Source organism: Watersipora subatra, chromosome 9 (assembly GCF_963576615.1).
Source record: "Watersipora subatra chromosome 9, tzWatSuba1.1, whole genome shotgun sequence".
Classification (NCBI taxonomy): Eukaryota; Metazoa; Bryozoa; class Gymnolaemata; order Cheilostomatida; family Watersiporidae; genus Watersipora; species Watersipora subatra.
In genome coordinates this window covers 11983998-11997644 of record NC_088716.1, presented here as the reverse complement: position 1 = coordinate 11997644, position 13647 = coordinate 11983998, and the positions used below count along the sequence as shown (strand labels likewise).

The following is a 13647-nucleotide window of genomic DNA, read 5'->3' as shown; positions in this document are numbered from 1 at the left end:
CGATATGAATTACCCAGAAATAAACACAGTAAACAGAAATAGCACAGTACACAGAAATAAACAAACACATTCATTTTAAAAGTTAGAATGGTATATTTCTATATTGTATATGTTGGTTGAAAGTAAATTTCTGTACAGAAAAATTTTTTTATTACCCGTGCAACGCCGGGCATTTAGCTAGTCTTTATTATAATGACAGCCAGGTCTGTCTGTCTGTCTGTCCGTCTATGCAAAGCTAGGGTTAGAGGTTGAGATGAAGTATTGATTTCAATGGTGCTCCAACTCGTAACATTTACCTTGGTTGATTGACACTCTAACATCTGCTCCAATCGATTAATTATTAGCATTTCAGAATAGTTATGCACCTACATATTCTCTGCACTTTATTGCCACACCTGAAAATCTCTCACGGCACACTAGAATGCTAAGGTCTTAGTATGTATAAAAATTGAGGAGCCTTTTAGCCTGGCAACCTTAAAATGTGAAAAGATAAATCAAATCTCTGTAGGTCCCAACTTGTAAAACTCAAATATGAAGCTAGCTAAACCAGAGAATTAGAGGCAACTTTAATAAAGTATGCCTTTTTATTGCTGATAAAATTTTCTCTACTTGCAGTGAGAGGGGTTCCCTCTAAGTAACAGTTTATGAAATCAATTTTATATACCGTATATATATACATGCATATATATATATTATATATATCTATATATATATTTCTCAAGGTCCGTGTGTTAGAATTCCGTCTGTTGGAAATCTGGTTATAGCCATTAATAGAACAGCTGAGCTGGACAACAATAAATACTAAAAGTCATGGCTTACCGTCATTGGAAGCATAACCTTATTAACTAGCTTAGTGGAGTTTTCCATTGGCAATATGCCAGGCTACTAGCTTGAAAGGTACAGTTGTTTGACAAAGTTTTAAAACCTTTACAGTTGTTTTTATTTTCCTATACATGTATATATATATATATATATATATATAAAATGGCGCATAAAATGTGGCTTGCCCAAATACCAACAGCAATCAACTCAGGTGAGTTGCAGAAAAGTGCGCTATTGGGAAAAGCTAAGACCTTGAGGCGAGTGCTCAAACTCCCAGGTCTCTGGTAGGAGACCCGAGTTAGAACAGAATTTACTACCCATACGGGGTATCCGGGGTGAGGAAACAATTTTTTTATATATACTACATATACCTGTGAGCCATTGCTTGATTCTAAACTATAATACTAATAGTGAGATTCCATGCTAAACAATAATTTTTTATCATTAACTGATGTGACCATTTTGATTGCTACAAACTACAAAGTTAAATACATAGAATACCGCACATGATTAAACCTTGCTAGGACTCCAATTTCTCTGATTCTATATCTTCTGACACATTCTAGACATGGTCACACTCCACAAACTGAGTTAGTTCAGTTGATGATTGGAAGGTTGTTCAGTTCTTTGCTGCTCTGGTTGAAGCTGCCTACTCCGAGTTTTCATGAATTAACAATGTCAGCGTTACGTAAAGCATAAGGTTCAAGCACCCTTCCACTAGATATCATAATCTAATGCTCTGAGTAATCTGTTTCTATTCTCCATGTCTAAGGTCATTTAGAATTCAACCGAGTTTTGTTCATTAAAACTGGCATAATGCCAATAAAACTAGTGCAATAGCTATTATTTGATAGGAAAGGAACAGCTGGTAATCTTTTCGTATAGACATTATATTATGATGGTAGCATCTAAATGGATATAAAATATATTTTTGAGTTTTAAATAAAACATTTTCTACAACTATAGCCTTAGTGTCTAACATGCAGAACACACAACCCTGCTGGAAAAAATCTAAAAATAGCCAACAGCAGCTAATTTTTAGTTTCAAACTAAACTTTAATGATATGGTTATATAATCACAAACAAAACAAAAAAATAGTGTGTGGTGGAGCATTTTAACCAATAGTCAAGCACAAATCTTAAATAAATAATTTATTATTTAATAAGGCATTATAATATTTTGTATACATATCAAAACAATATTTTTTAAGAATTTTATAAAAACTATAAATTACTTGATGAGTGGACAGCAAAAGTAATAAGTGAATATTTATCAGCATTCATAGAAGAAAGCACGGTTGTTAGTGGTGAAGAAAGGTGATGTCCTGTTAATAATTACAATAACTTATATGTGTCATAGGCATCAGTAAATACTTGGTTTGTCTTGTTATAGCATGCTAAGAAGTGATAGGACGTCTATGGTCCAGGAGGCTATTCCACTCGTCTTTCTTTGCTAATAATTCGGTATTTTTATGCGACTCATAGTGAAAGTCGGGCGTCTTAAGCTCGTACCTGTAATAGAAATAAATACACGTTGTAGACTAAACTTTTGCCTGACATGTTTAGATTTACTCTTAACTCTTATATATATATATATATATATATAAAGTTATAAACACATACCGCGAAATCTCTAATTAAACGCCACCTTTATTTGACCGCCACTATAGAGAAAAGGTTGAAAAATAGAGCATCATGGCGTTCAATTAGATGTTTTACGGCAGTTTAAGTCCAAGCGGCCCTCACCTTAAGTCTGACTTGAATTCATAAAATAAGCGTTAATATTTTTATTTGTTGACAAGTATCTCAGATCATAGGCTATTATCAGCAACTACAGTACTCACCACTTTGGTTTGGGACCTCGCAATCTTTCAACCTCAGCCTGTCGCTTTGCCTCTAACAGATGGTCTTCTTCAATCTTAAGCCGACTTAGTCTCAGAGATGCAAGTTCAGAGGCGTATGGAGAGATCATATGTACTGTGCCCGCAGCTATTGATGGAGCCATTTCGTTCATGCTATACATTTTTGTGATGTCATCGACAGTGCCACCTTCAAAATCTGCATAATCAATACCACGAATCTCTTTGCTGATTTTCCCATCGACTCTCCATCTGTGGGGAGAAGATGGACGCAGGTGCTTGGGAGGTGGTGATGTCGTCATTGATCTGGAAATAAAATAACCCATGTGAGTTACAATAAAATATAGTACAAGCAAATAAATACACAATATAGAGATGACAACTCCCTATCGCAAGACAAAATTTCCAAATGACAATATTGGTTACATTGTTGAAGATATACTTTTATTAGCTGAATGCCTGGCATTGCACGGGCAATAAAAACAGCTTACAAACACTAGCAGGTAATGTAGTTGCCATTATCTAAGTTTCTTTACCTAATAAATTTAAGTAACTTAAGCTAGGAATTTGAGCTAGTTTAAATATTTACTATAATAAGAGCCGTGCCTATAGTTGTGCTTATAATCATTACATTACACATCATGATCTCTCACGCAATCATGATCTTCAAACATACTGGTAATAACCAATAGCATTTTGGCAAGTGCTAAATAAGTATGAGCACAATTATTCAATAGTATGGCAAGGACAGTGTAGTGGTTAGCTCGCCTGTTTGCAGAATTGGGTGTTCGGAGTTGAATTCAATTGTGAAGCAGATTTTTGGATCTTAGAGTTTAATCACTATAAGCGGACACATACCACAAACGGACACTGATATATCTATATATATAAATTTCAAAGTTTGTCGTCGTATGCGTATTTGTAGGATTGATTGTCCAGCTATAGATCTTAAAACAAAGTTTCCGTATTGGAGAAGATTCGATCTCGGACCCTGCCTTTCACTAGTCTGATACCTTATCCACTAGATTATAGAAATCGAATTGCTAGCCAACCAATATAAGTCATTATAACAGAGCAAAACCTAACTGCTTTGTGTATGACGCGGGTCATAGCATAACGTCACGAGAAGCTGTTCGCTCACATTAAACTGGCTAATAGCAAAACTCTCACTACTTCTCATTGTTTATAAGACAAAGCACTTTTCTCATGATATGTAGTTTGATGGAGTTGTCTGATGAGTGCATCACACGAAACAAATTTGTAGCGCAATTACTAAAAGCTTACTTTTTTCTTAATATTTTTTTCAAATATTTCATACTCCACTAATTATCTTTTAGGTTTTTAGTGCAGAGTTCTCTTTTTATGTGCTTTTGCACCTGCTTTTAGTTACTATTATAATATACATATATATATATATATATATATATATATATATATATATACTTGTACATGTATATTTATATATATATATATATATATATATATATATATATATATATATATATATATATATATATATATATATATATATATATATATATATATATATATATATACTTGTACATGTATATTTATATATATATAAATTATAAAATTAAATAGTTCACTTATGCTTAAAGATAAGTGAACTATTTAATTTTCTAATTTATACTGCTCCATCCTATGCTGAGCTTTCTAATTTTAGAAATAAGTATGATACAATTCAATAAATATATATACATATAAAATATATTAAGAACTGAAAACTTTTAAAACATCTTACTATTTAAAGTTTCATGGTTGTCACCATTCATCAGGTAAAATTAAAATGATCTGAAGCTCATATGACTGAACGCAAAAACACATCGAGTAGCTTAACGATAAAGGCCAGCTACATATAATACAACAAATTAATTGGTTCATGTCACAGCATTGCAAATTAAGTGCTTATTTGAATGTCTGCACTTTGACACAAGCTCGTTTCTTGAGTTTAAGCTTGCAAGCGCAGGTTTGTATAGAATGAAGTACTTCTCCCAAATACACAAATTACAGCGTTTACTGGTCTTATTGTAATGACTCGCTTTCTTCAATATCCTCTACTTGATGTTGTAGTGGATGGACCGATCTTTAAGCTGCCATATATAATTACTTAGTTCTGCTGATGTTCGTTTTGATGGATTGTTGAAGCTGCTACGATGGTTGTAATATCTTTCTTGAATGAACCCTCTGTCAGGCCAACATATGTTTGTTTGGTAGCATCAGGTTCGTTGGTCATAACTGTAGACTGATAGATGACAGAACTGGACGTAAATGCATTTGGCAGTGGACATGTACCTTTATCTCGACAGTTGCATGTTGCTGTTGGCTTTTTTGTTTGATAGCTGCGCTTTGTTGTTATTTGCAATAATCTGTCCAATTAAGTAGTAAAATGTTTTAAAAGTTTTTAGTTCTCAATATATTTTATATAAATGCTCTATTTTAATATTGAGCACTCTATTCTAGTGAACTGCAACCTTCTTCTTCATCAGTATATATATATATATATATGTATATATGTATATATATATATGTGTATATATATATATATATGTATATACATATATGTATATACATATACACCAACAAATATCTAAGGTTGGCGATCTTCACCAGACATATATGTGGCTGAACAAAGGAAACCTAACGGTCAATACAGAGTTGCTAATCATGGCAGCCCAGGAGCAAGTGCTCCCAACAAGGCAACTCCAAACGAAAATCTATCACACTAGAGACGATCCTAGATGCAGACTGTGCAAAGATGCATCTGAGACCATCCAACACATTATCAGTGGATGCAAGCAGCTAGCAGGGAACGCATACACTGTGCGACATAATCATGTCGCAGGTGTTGTGTATAGAAGTCTATGTGATGAGTATGGCCTTAATAAACCACAACACTGGTGGGAAGCTCCTGGTAAAGTCAATTAAAATGACCGCGCTAAGATCCTCTGGGACTTCTGCATCCGAACTGGCAAGCATGTCCTAGCAAACCAACCAGATATAGTGGTGGTAGACAAGGAGAACAAGAGGGCTACTATAATAGATATAGCAGTACCCAATGACTACAATATAGCCAGCAAAGAAAAAGTAGAGAAATATCTCCCTCTTGGAGAAGAAATTGAAAAATGCTGGAATGTAAGAACAACTGTAATCCCAGTAGTCATTGGGGCACTGGGCGCAATAACACCGGCGCATAAAATGTGGCTTGCCCAAATACCAACAACAATCAACTCAGGTGAGTTGCAGAAAAGTGCGCTATTGGGAACAGCTAAGATCTTGAGGCGAGTGCTCAAACTCCCAAGTCTCTGGTAGGAGACCCGAGTTAGAGCAGAATTTACCACCCATATGGGGTATCCGGAGTGAGGAAACAATTTTTTTTTTGTATATATATATATATATATATATATATATATATATATATATATATATATATAGAAAGTGTATGAACTACACAGTTGCTTCAAAATGTATAAAAATACAACAAATAGAGAAGACAACTCCATATTGCAAAACAACAATTTCTAGATGACAGTATTAGTTACACTGTTGAAGATCCACCTTTTAAATATTTGTCAACGAAAATGTATCAACAACTCAATTATTTCAAAATTTTAAATAATCAGTGCAATTTCATTACACCCCAATCTTAACTGTAGCCACAAGACAGACACAATAATTGTGGCCTTTCAATAACATGCCACAGTAAATAAATATCTGTTGGTGTGTCTACTTACCTAGACATGGGAGGTGGCAGATGATCTATTTTGTATGCACTCATAGTCACAGGAAAATGGTCTTTAGCCAAAGATTCTGTTTCAGTGAGGGGAAAGTCTTCATAGAGCCGTGTTATTGAGCTACGCCGAGAAGATCTGTTAACGACAATAGCAGCATATTTAACAAATATCTGGGCATTAATGTAACCACCATTCAAAGTGGGCTGGGTCAAGGATAAAGCGCTAAAAACTCGTGCATGGCTGTTAGTTGAAAGATTAGATAGCGTGGAGTTGGAGCCCAATTAAGGCATTGTACTCCTGCATGGTAGGGATCTTTGGCGCACCTTTAATTCCTGTCAGATGTATTGTCTGTGTCCTTTCTGTGATTCTGGAGATTTTGATGCAAGGTAAGCCCTTAGTCAGTGCTAAGACCACCCAAGAGGACCATGATCGCTAGTGAGGTTGGTTGTGAAACGATCAAAGAATTATACAAAAGCATGACATACTATTACTCCTACTACTAATACTTCTGCTACTATCACTACTACTACTAATACTATTACTACTACTAACACTACTGCTACTATTACCACTACTAATACTAATATTACTACTACTATCACAACTAGTAATACTACTACTATTCCTACTACTACTACTACTATTATTAATACTAAAACTACTACTACTACTAATAACACTACCCATACTACAAATATTACTACTAGTATTACTACTACTACTACTATTACTACTACAATTACTGCTGCTACTATTACTACTACTACTACTACTGCTATTACCACTGCTACTACTCCTACTACAGATACCATAGTCTCAAATGCACATCAATCAGTGGTGGTGGCATTAAATTAAAGAAATCAATATATAAGGTTAGTACCTAAGGCTGCTGAAAACAGGAGTGGTTGATCTATAAACAGGAGACACGCTTCGAGACCGCCCTCTCAAAGGGGAGGAGCTACGAGAGCGATTCCTTGATTGTCTCACACTGTTTCTCATTTCTCCGCGATCTGCGCTTTTCCTTAGGCCTTCCTGCAGCCAGATATGTACAATTCTTATATGACATAACGAATCACTAAAGAAACACTGTTGGTGGTCAAATAACCTTTCTAGGCGATGCTTGGTTTAGTTATTGTTTTGGAAGTTTTATTTCCATGTCATAAAAAAGTTGGTCAAATCACATTAGGTGATTGTTTTTAGGATGCAAGAGGCATTTATATGTTTTACTGTAGACACTCTGTAAGAGATCGATAGTATTCCACAGCATGTGAAGTATCCATACTTGTATATGTAACAAATGTTTAATATGAGTTACCTCTCTGAGTTTTTAACCTTCTATGGTTGGTAGCGATAGCCAGTTGACGCTTTTATGTTTCAGTTAAAATATTCATTTAAACATCAGTTAAATGTTGTTATTGTTACCCAAGTTTCATCTAATACTTCAATCTATATATAAATTTCAGTGTTTGTTTGTCTGCCATTTGTGAGTCCATCATAGCGATTAAATTCCATGAGTGGAAAATCTACTTCGCACTGGTATTCGACTCGGAACCACCGATTTTGCAGAAGTGCAAGCTAACCACTACGCTACATTGTCCTTGCCATACTATGGAATAATTGTGCACATATACAGCCGTTGCAACAATACTACTAGTTACTGATAACATGATTGAAGGTCATGATTGCGTGAAAAAGATCATGACGTGCAACGTCAAGGTAAATATTTAAACTAGCTTAAGTTACCATCTTCAGTTACTCAAATTCATTGCGCAATTATTTTATTACCCGTGCAATGCCGGGCATTCAGCTGGTCATCAATATTTCATGTTTACAGACGACGCCTTGGTCTGCAGTGGCTACTACTTCGTTCATAATGAGTTAAAGCCATGATCACAAAATACCAACACATGAATACTTGCGTTAACCTTATTTTAAATTAATAACTTCTTAAATTGTCATGAAACTGTTTGATGTGATTTTTTGTGAAACAATCTTTGTTAGATTGAGTTCAAAGCTTTCTATAAATTTTCCATTTAGTACTCATTGTAGCCAGTAACACCACTTGTCACAAATTCACACACAACACCTAACTAACCCTTCAAATTCAACACACAAGCTACCAGTTTATATACTGTAGGAAGATATGAATATTAAATCGTTACTATACATGTGCTAAGAGCCATATTTGTCCATTTCCTCGAGACCGTGGTTGATTGTTGAAAAAGATTGCATTGAAAGAATTCAAACTCACGACTTGGTAGAACAACAATCTAACATCTGCACCAATCAACCGCTGTCTAGCTGTTTAGAATAAGTGTGCACATACTTATTCTCTGTGCTTTATCATTCCACACCTGATTATCTCTCTCAGCACTCTAGACTTCCATAGTACTAGTATGTAAAAGGAAAGCTTACAGGGTCATCAGACCAGGTGGCAAGATCAGACGTTCTTCTGAAGGCACTTGAATCACCCAGAACATTCTCTAGACTTCTCTTACTAAAACAGAAGACAACTCCTATTACAGTTGCTTACACCACCAAAGTAGAATTTTTTTGGCCAAAAATGGAAATGTTGTAAAAAGGAGTTTTCAAAAAACAATTACTCATCTTATTTTACTTTCTTCGAAAAACAATCTTAAAACTATTGATGTAAATGTGGAAAAAATTTACTTTTTTGTATGCTGGTGCAACAAAAAATAGGTTTTTAAAAAACTAACACAAATTACTAACCATATTTATATGACTTCTATAATTTACAAGTGCAAAATAAAAAGCTTATCCCACAATTTTACAATCCATTTTAATCTCTCTAAAAATACATACAGTAAGAGGATGACTGATGTTCGATTAAAACTTCGAAAAAAATGCATTTTTCATTTCAATAAAAAATCGCAACAATTACCTCTAATCATTTTGTTTCAAGGTATTAATACACTTATTAGTATAATGTCATGTACTGCCATGAAAGATAAATCAACAATCAAGTTTATGACTCCAGTTTCATTGTCAGATGCTCTTTATTATTTTGTCTGAACAAAAACCATAAAATGCATCTGACATGTATGTGTTTTTGTCATGCATTTATTACCTATAACAATGATGGCAGCATCACAAAAAGAGAGAGCTAGTACCTGGTGCTACTAAAAGCCGGAGTTGTTGACCTATAATTGGGCGACGCGCTGCGAGACCGTCCTCGTAAAGGAGAAGAACTGCGAGAGCGATTTCTTGATAGCCTCACACTGTTTCTCATCTCTCGGGGGTCTGTACTTGTCCTTAGGTGAACCTGAGGCCATAGTGTTATAATAAACTGAGGTTATAGTGTTATAATACGTTGTGTTGTAACCAACCTATAATACATGTACTCAATTACACTCTAGCTATAAATATAAAAACAATTTTAAACTTTTACCAATTAATCCTTTTTTAAAAAAACAGGCCTTTAAAAAGTCCATTTTAAACAATCTCTTTCAAACTCTATATACATTATAACACATACATAATATCTTTATGGATTAGCAGAGACAAGGTATTTGACAAAAAGTTTTTTTAATTTCATGATCAAGATTTATTCTCTCTTTGCTGCATCTACATCAGTTTTGTCCGAACCAGATTTATCCTGTAACTAAATATAATGTGACCATCTGTGCATAGGGTTTGGCACAGTAGCAATTATGGCTGAATGTCATTCAAAAACCACTGATGGTCCTTCTGGGATTCGAACCACTGACTTTCTGACTATATGTCGGTGCACTAATCACTAAACCACAGCTGCTCAGTGGTTCAGGTGGTTAATGCACTGTTAGTAATGAGTCAGCGTAGTCAACAAGACTAACATTTAGTTATTAGTAGCTTACTGGAAGTAACTTTGCATAAATCCGCACAATTCAGTGATGTTTTCAGACTTAACAAATAATGTTACTAAATTTGACAAACTGATAGTACGCAAGAGAAAGCTTACAGGGTCAGTCGACCAGGTAGCAAGATCAGACGTTTTTCTGTAAGCATGTTCCTTGAATCCAGCGTCATCTAACTCTTTCTCTAAACTTCTGTTGCTGCACAACAGTTTGTGATTAGTTTAATTTTCTATGATTTACTCACAGGTTCACAGGCTAATTTTGTCAACAGAACTACTACTACAATCAAATATATCATCATAGATTGATGAAGGGTGACGTGGGCAACAACAAAATCATTTGAGGTAAATAATGACATGCAGATAATCACAGACATGCGGCATAACGTAAAACATAGAATCACTTCACACAATGTACTTGTCAATCTTTTATTCTCAACTAATTATAAATGTAAATATTATTTGATTAATTTATTAAAATTTATTTGCTTTTTTGTCAAAACCATGAACACAAAAAATTGCAGTAGATCTTTGAAAATCTCTGAAAATTTTATTCTTTTCGAAAGTTTAAAATAAAAATAATAACAATTGCTTACCTGCCATAGTAGGAATCATAGCGTGAGTTACGTTTAGTAACAGAGCCGCTCCTAAAAGTACATAAAATGTTCAATAGTTCTAGTTAACTGCTATTGTCTTATCTTGATTTGAGCAAACAACTCCTAATTCAGCCCTTGAGCAGCACTTATATGCCCTAGTACAGTGCACCCTACCATATGGCGTTTCCATATGTTCATATGACATTACCATATGACGTTACCATACTATATTCATTTTGGTGTTGGCATCAAAAGGCGGAAATGTCGTATAGAGAGACATAAAAACCTACAGTGTAGTAATTACCTAATGCAAATACTCTATGGTAACAAAACATAAAACTTTTATATACATACTGTACTTATTAAAAATTAGTAACAAAATAGTATATTAATCTAGTTTTACGGAATGGTAATCATTTTCTTACTTTTTCCTTTAAAGTTGTTATCTAACCTCAGACCCATGGCTAACGATTTAATTTATATATGTAGTTATATAGTTATATACGTATAATGAATTGAAGTTTGTAGTGTATATTTTATTAAATGCTAAAACGTAAATAACTTTTCATTTTTGCTTACTTTTCACTAATTTTCGTTTCACTCACATGTATCAAACATTTATGAAACATGAAGAATACTAAACTGAGAGGGAGAGGAGAGCATCAGATCTCTATCAGGCGTTGTGAAAGTGATTGTAGCGAATAGCATATCGGCATTTATGTGATTACAACGTATTGAGCCCCCTGACAGCCAAAACTGAATTTTTAGTGACATTCTGTTAATGTCAAAAGGAAAGAAATGCTGTAACGATGGTATGAGAAAACAGCGTGTTCCATATTGTAAGGCAAAACAATTGTAAAAGATGGACATCATAACTCGAGGGTGCACTGTACTATTGCAATAAGCTATATATATGACTGAGAATCAACTTATGAACTGTACCTTTATTGTAATTCAGCACCAGTTTACTTTTAGCTGAAATTTTTGAGTTGAGCTCGTTACGATGCTGTGCAAAGTGTTTGAAATTTCAAAACTACATAAAAGCCATCAAATACACTATCACATCCTTCACACAATGTTGCAAAAGATTGTTTCAAAAGATAAAAACTAGAACATGTAATTGTTATTAGTTTTGAATCAATAATTTGAAACTTTTTAAACTAGAGCTAGCAAGACATCTATTAATTTCATTTCCAAGCTGATAACACAAACGCCGTAGAAGGAAGGCACGACATTTTTATAGATACCACTTGAAGACATGACTGTAAAAGTAGTGGAATATTGTAAAATTAAAAACCAATAATGGGAAGAACCCTTCTTATTCCAGAGATTCACAGCAATGAAGCTACGAGTTTCATGTTACTTGATATTCTTTATATAATCCTTTATAAGGAAAGAGAAATCAAGTAACAGTAACATCATTGAATTTTCATATTTAGAACTATGTAAATAATGACTAAAAACATTAGAAAAGCATGGGGTTGTTTGCGGTTTACGCTTTCATTTCTTGCTACTTTCTGCAGTGAACCTAATAGACAGGTAGAGCCAGCAACTATAACACTAAGAGCCTGAAATGAATCTCAAATTGACCATTTTTCACGATCAGGTGCTGCAAAAAGCCTATGACGATAATACAACTGACTAATTGTAGAGTTGTTCCTCAAAACTCCCTCAGAGGTAATACTCAGGAGTAACCTTCATCTACTAAATCATGGCTGAACAGAAAGGGCAGACAAACCTTTGTAGTGATGGTGATCGAGATCGTTGCAGGCGATTATTTAAGCTTTCAAACCTTTGACGAGATCTTGACCTGCTTTCTGCTTGTTGTCTCCCCAAACTCCTCTTCAGCTCTGCAGGTGACAAACTCCGTCTCAACTCTCTTGGGCTAACAGTTCTACCTGAAGAATGTATGACAGCAGCCACGTTAGCAGTTGCAAAAGATTGTAACAGGATGAATGAAAAATAAACTTGTATAGAATAGTGAGCAGTCATCAACACCATCACATCTAACGTATAAGTACTAGTAACAACAATGGCAATAGTACTAGTAGTAATAGCAGTAGTAGTAACAGTAATATTAGTAGCAGTATGTATTAAAATTAGTTGTAGTATTAGTAGTAGTGTTAGTTGTAGTAGTAGCGGCAGTAATAGCATTAGTAGTAGTGGCAGTAATAGCAGTAGTAGTAATAGTAGTAGAAGTATGTAATAGCAGTAGTTGTAGTATTAGTAATAGTAGCAGCAGAAGTAGTAGTGGCAGTAGTAGTAATAGCAGTAGTAATACTAGTAGTAGAAGTATGTAATAGTAGTAGTTGTAGTATTAGTAGTAGCAGTAGTAATAGCATTAGTAGTAGCAGCAGTAGTAGTAATAGCAGTAGTAGTAATAGTAGTAGAAGTATGTAATAGTAGTAGTTGTAGTATTAGTGGTAATTGTAGTATTAGTAGTAGTAGCAGTAGTAATAGCATTAGTAGTAGTGGCAGTAATAGCAGTAGTAGTAATAGTAGTAGAAGTATGTAATAGTAGTAGTTGTAGTATTAGTAATAGTAGCAGCAGAAGTAGCAGTGGCAGTAGTAGTAATAGCAGTAGTAATACTAGTAGCAATAGTAGTAGTAGTAATAGCAGTAGTAGTAGCTGTAATAGTAGTAGCAGCATGTAATAAAATTAGTTGTAGTATTAGTAGTAGTGTTAGTAGTAGTAGCAGTAGCGGTAGTAATAGCATTAGTAGCAGTAGTAGTAATAGCAGTAGTAGTAATAGCAGTAGTAGTAG

The 13647-nt window shown here is 34.4% G+C and overlaps 1 protein-coding gene across 1 annotated transcript; it reads right to left on the bottom strand.

The window, feature by feature from the left end:
- Positions 1–2219: 2219 nt before the first annotated feature.
- On the bottom strand, positions 2220–12883 carry LOC137404782 (serine/arginine-rich splicing factor 4-like). The gene is made up of 9 exons (XM_068091014.1): positions 12621–12883; positions 10883–10933; positions 10392–10485; positions 9565–9716; positions 8849–8930; positions 7314–7465; positions 6434–6568; positions 2667–2987; positions 2220–2334 (listed from the first exon to the last, which is right to left on the bottom strand). The coding sequence occupies exons 1-9, from the start codon at positions 12881–12883 to the stop codon at positions 2220–2222; spliced, it is 1365 nt and encodes a 454-aa protein (XP_067947115.1).
- Between the last annotated feature and the right edge of the window lie 764 nt (positions 12884–13647).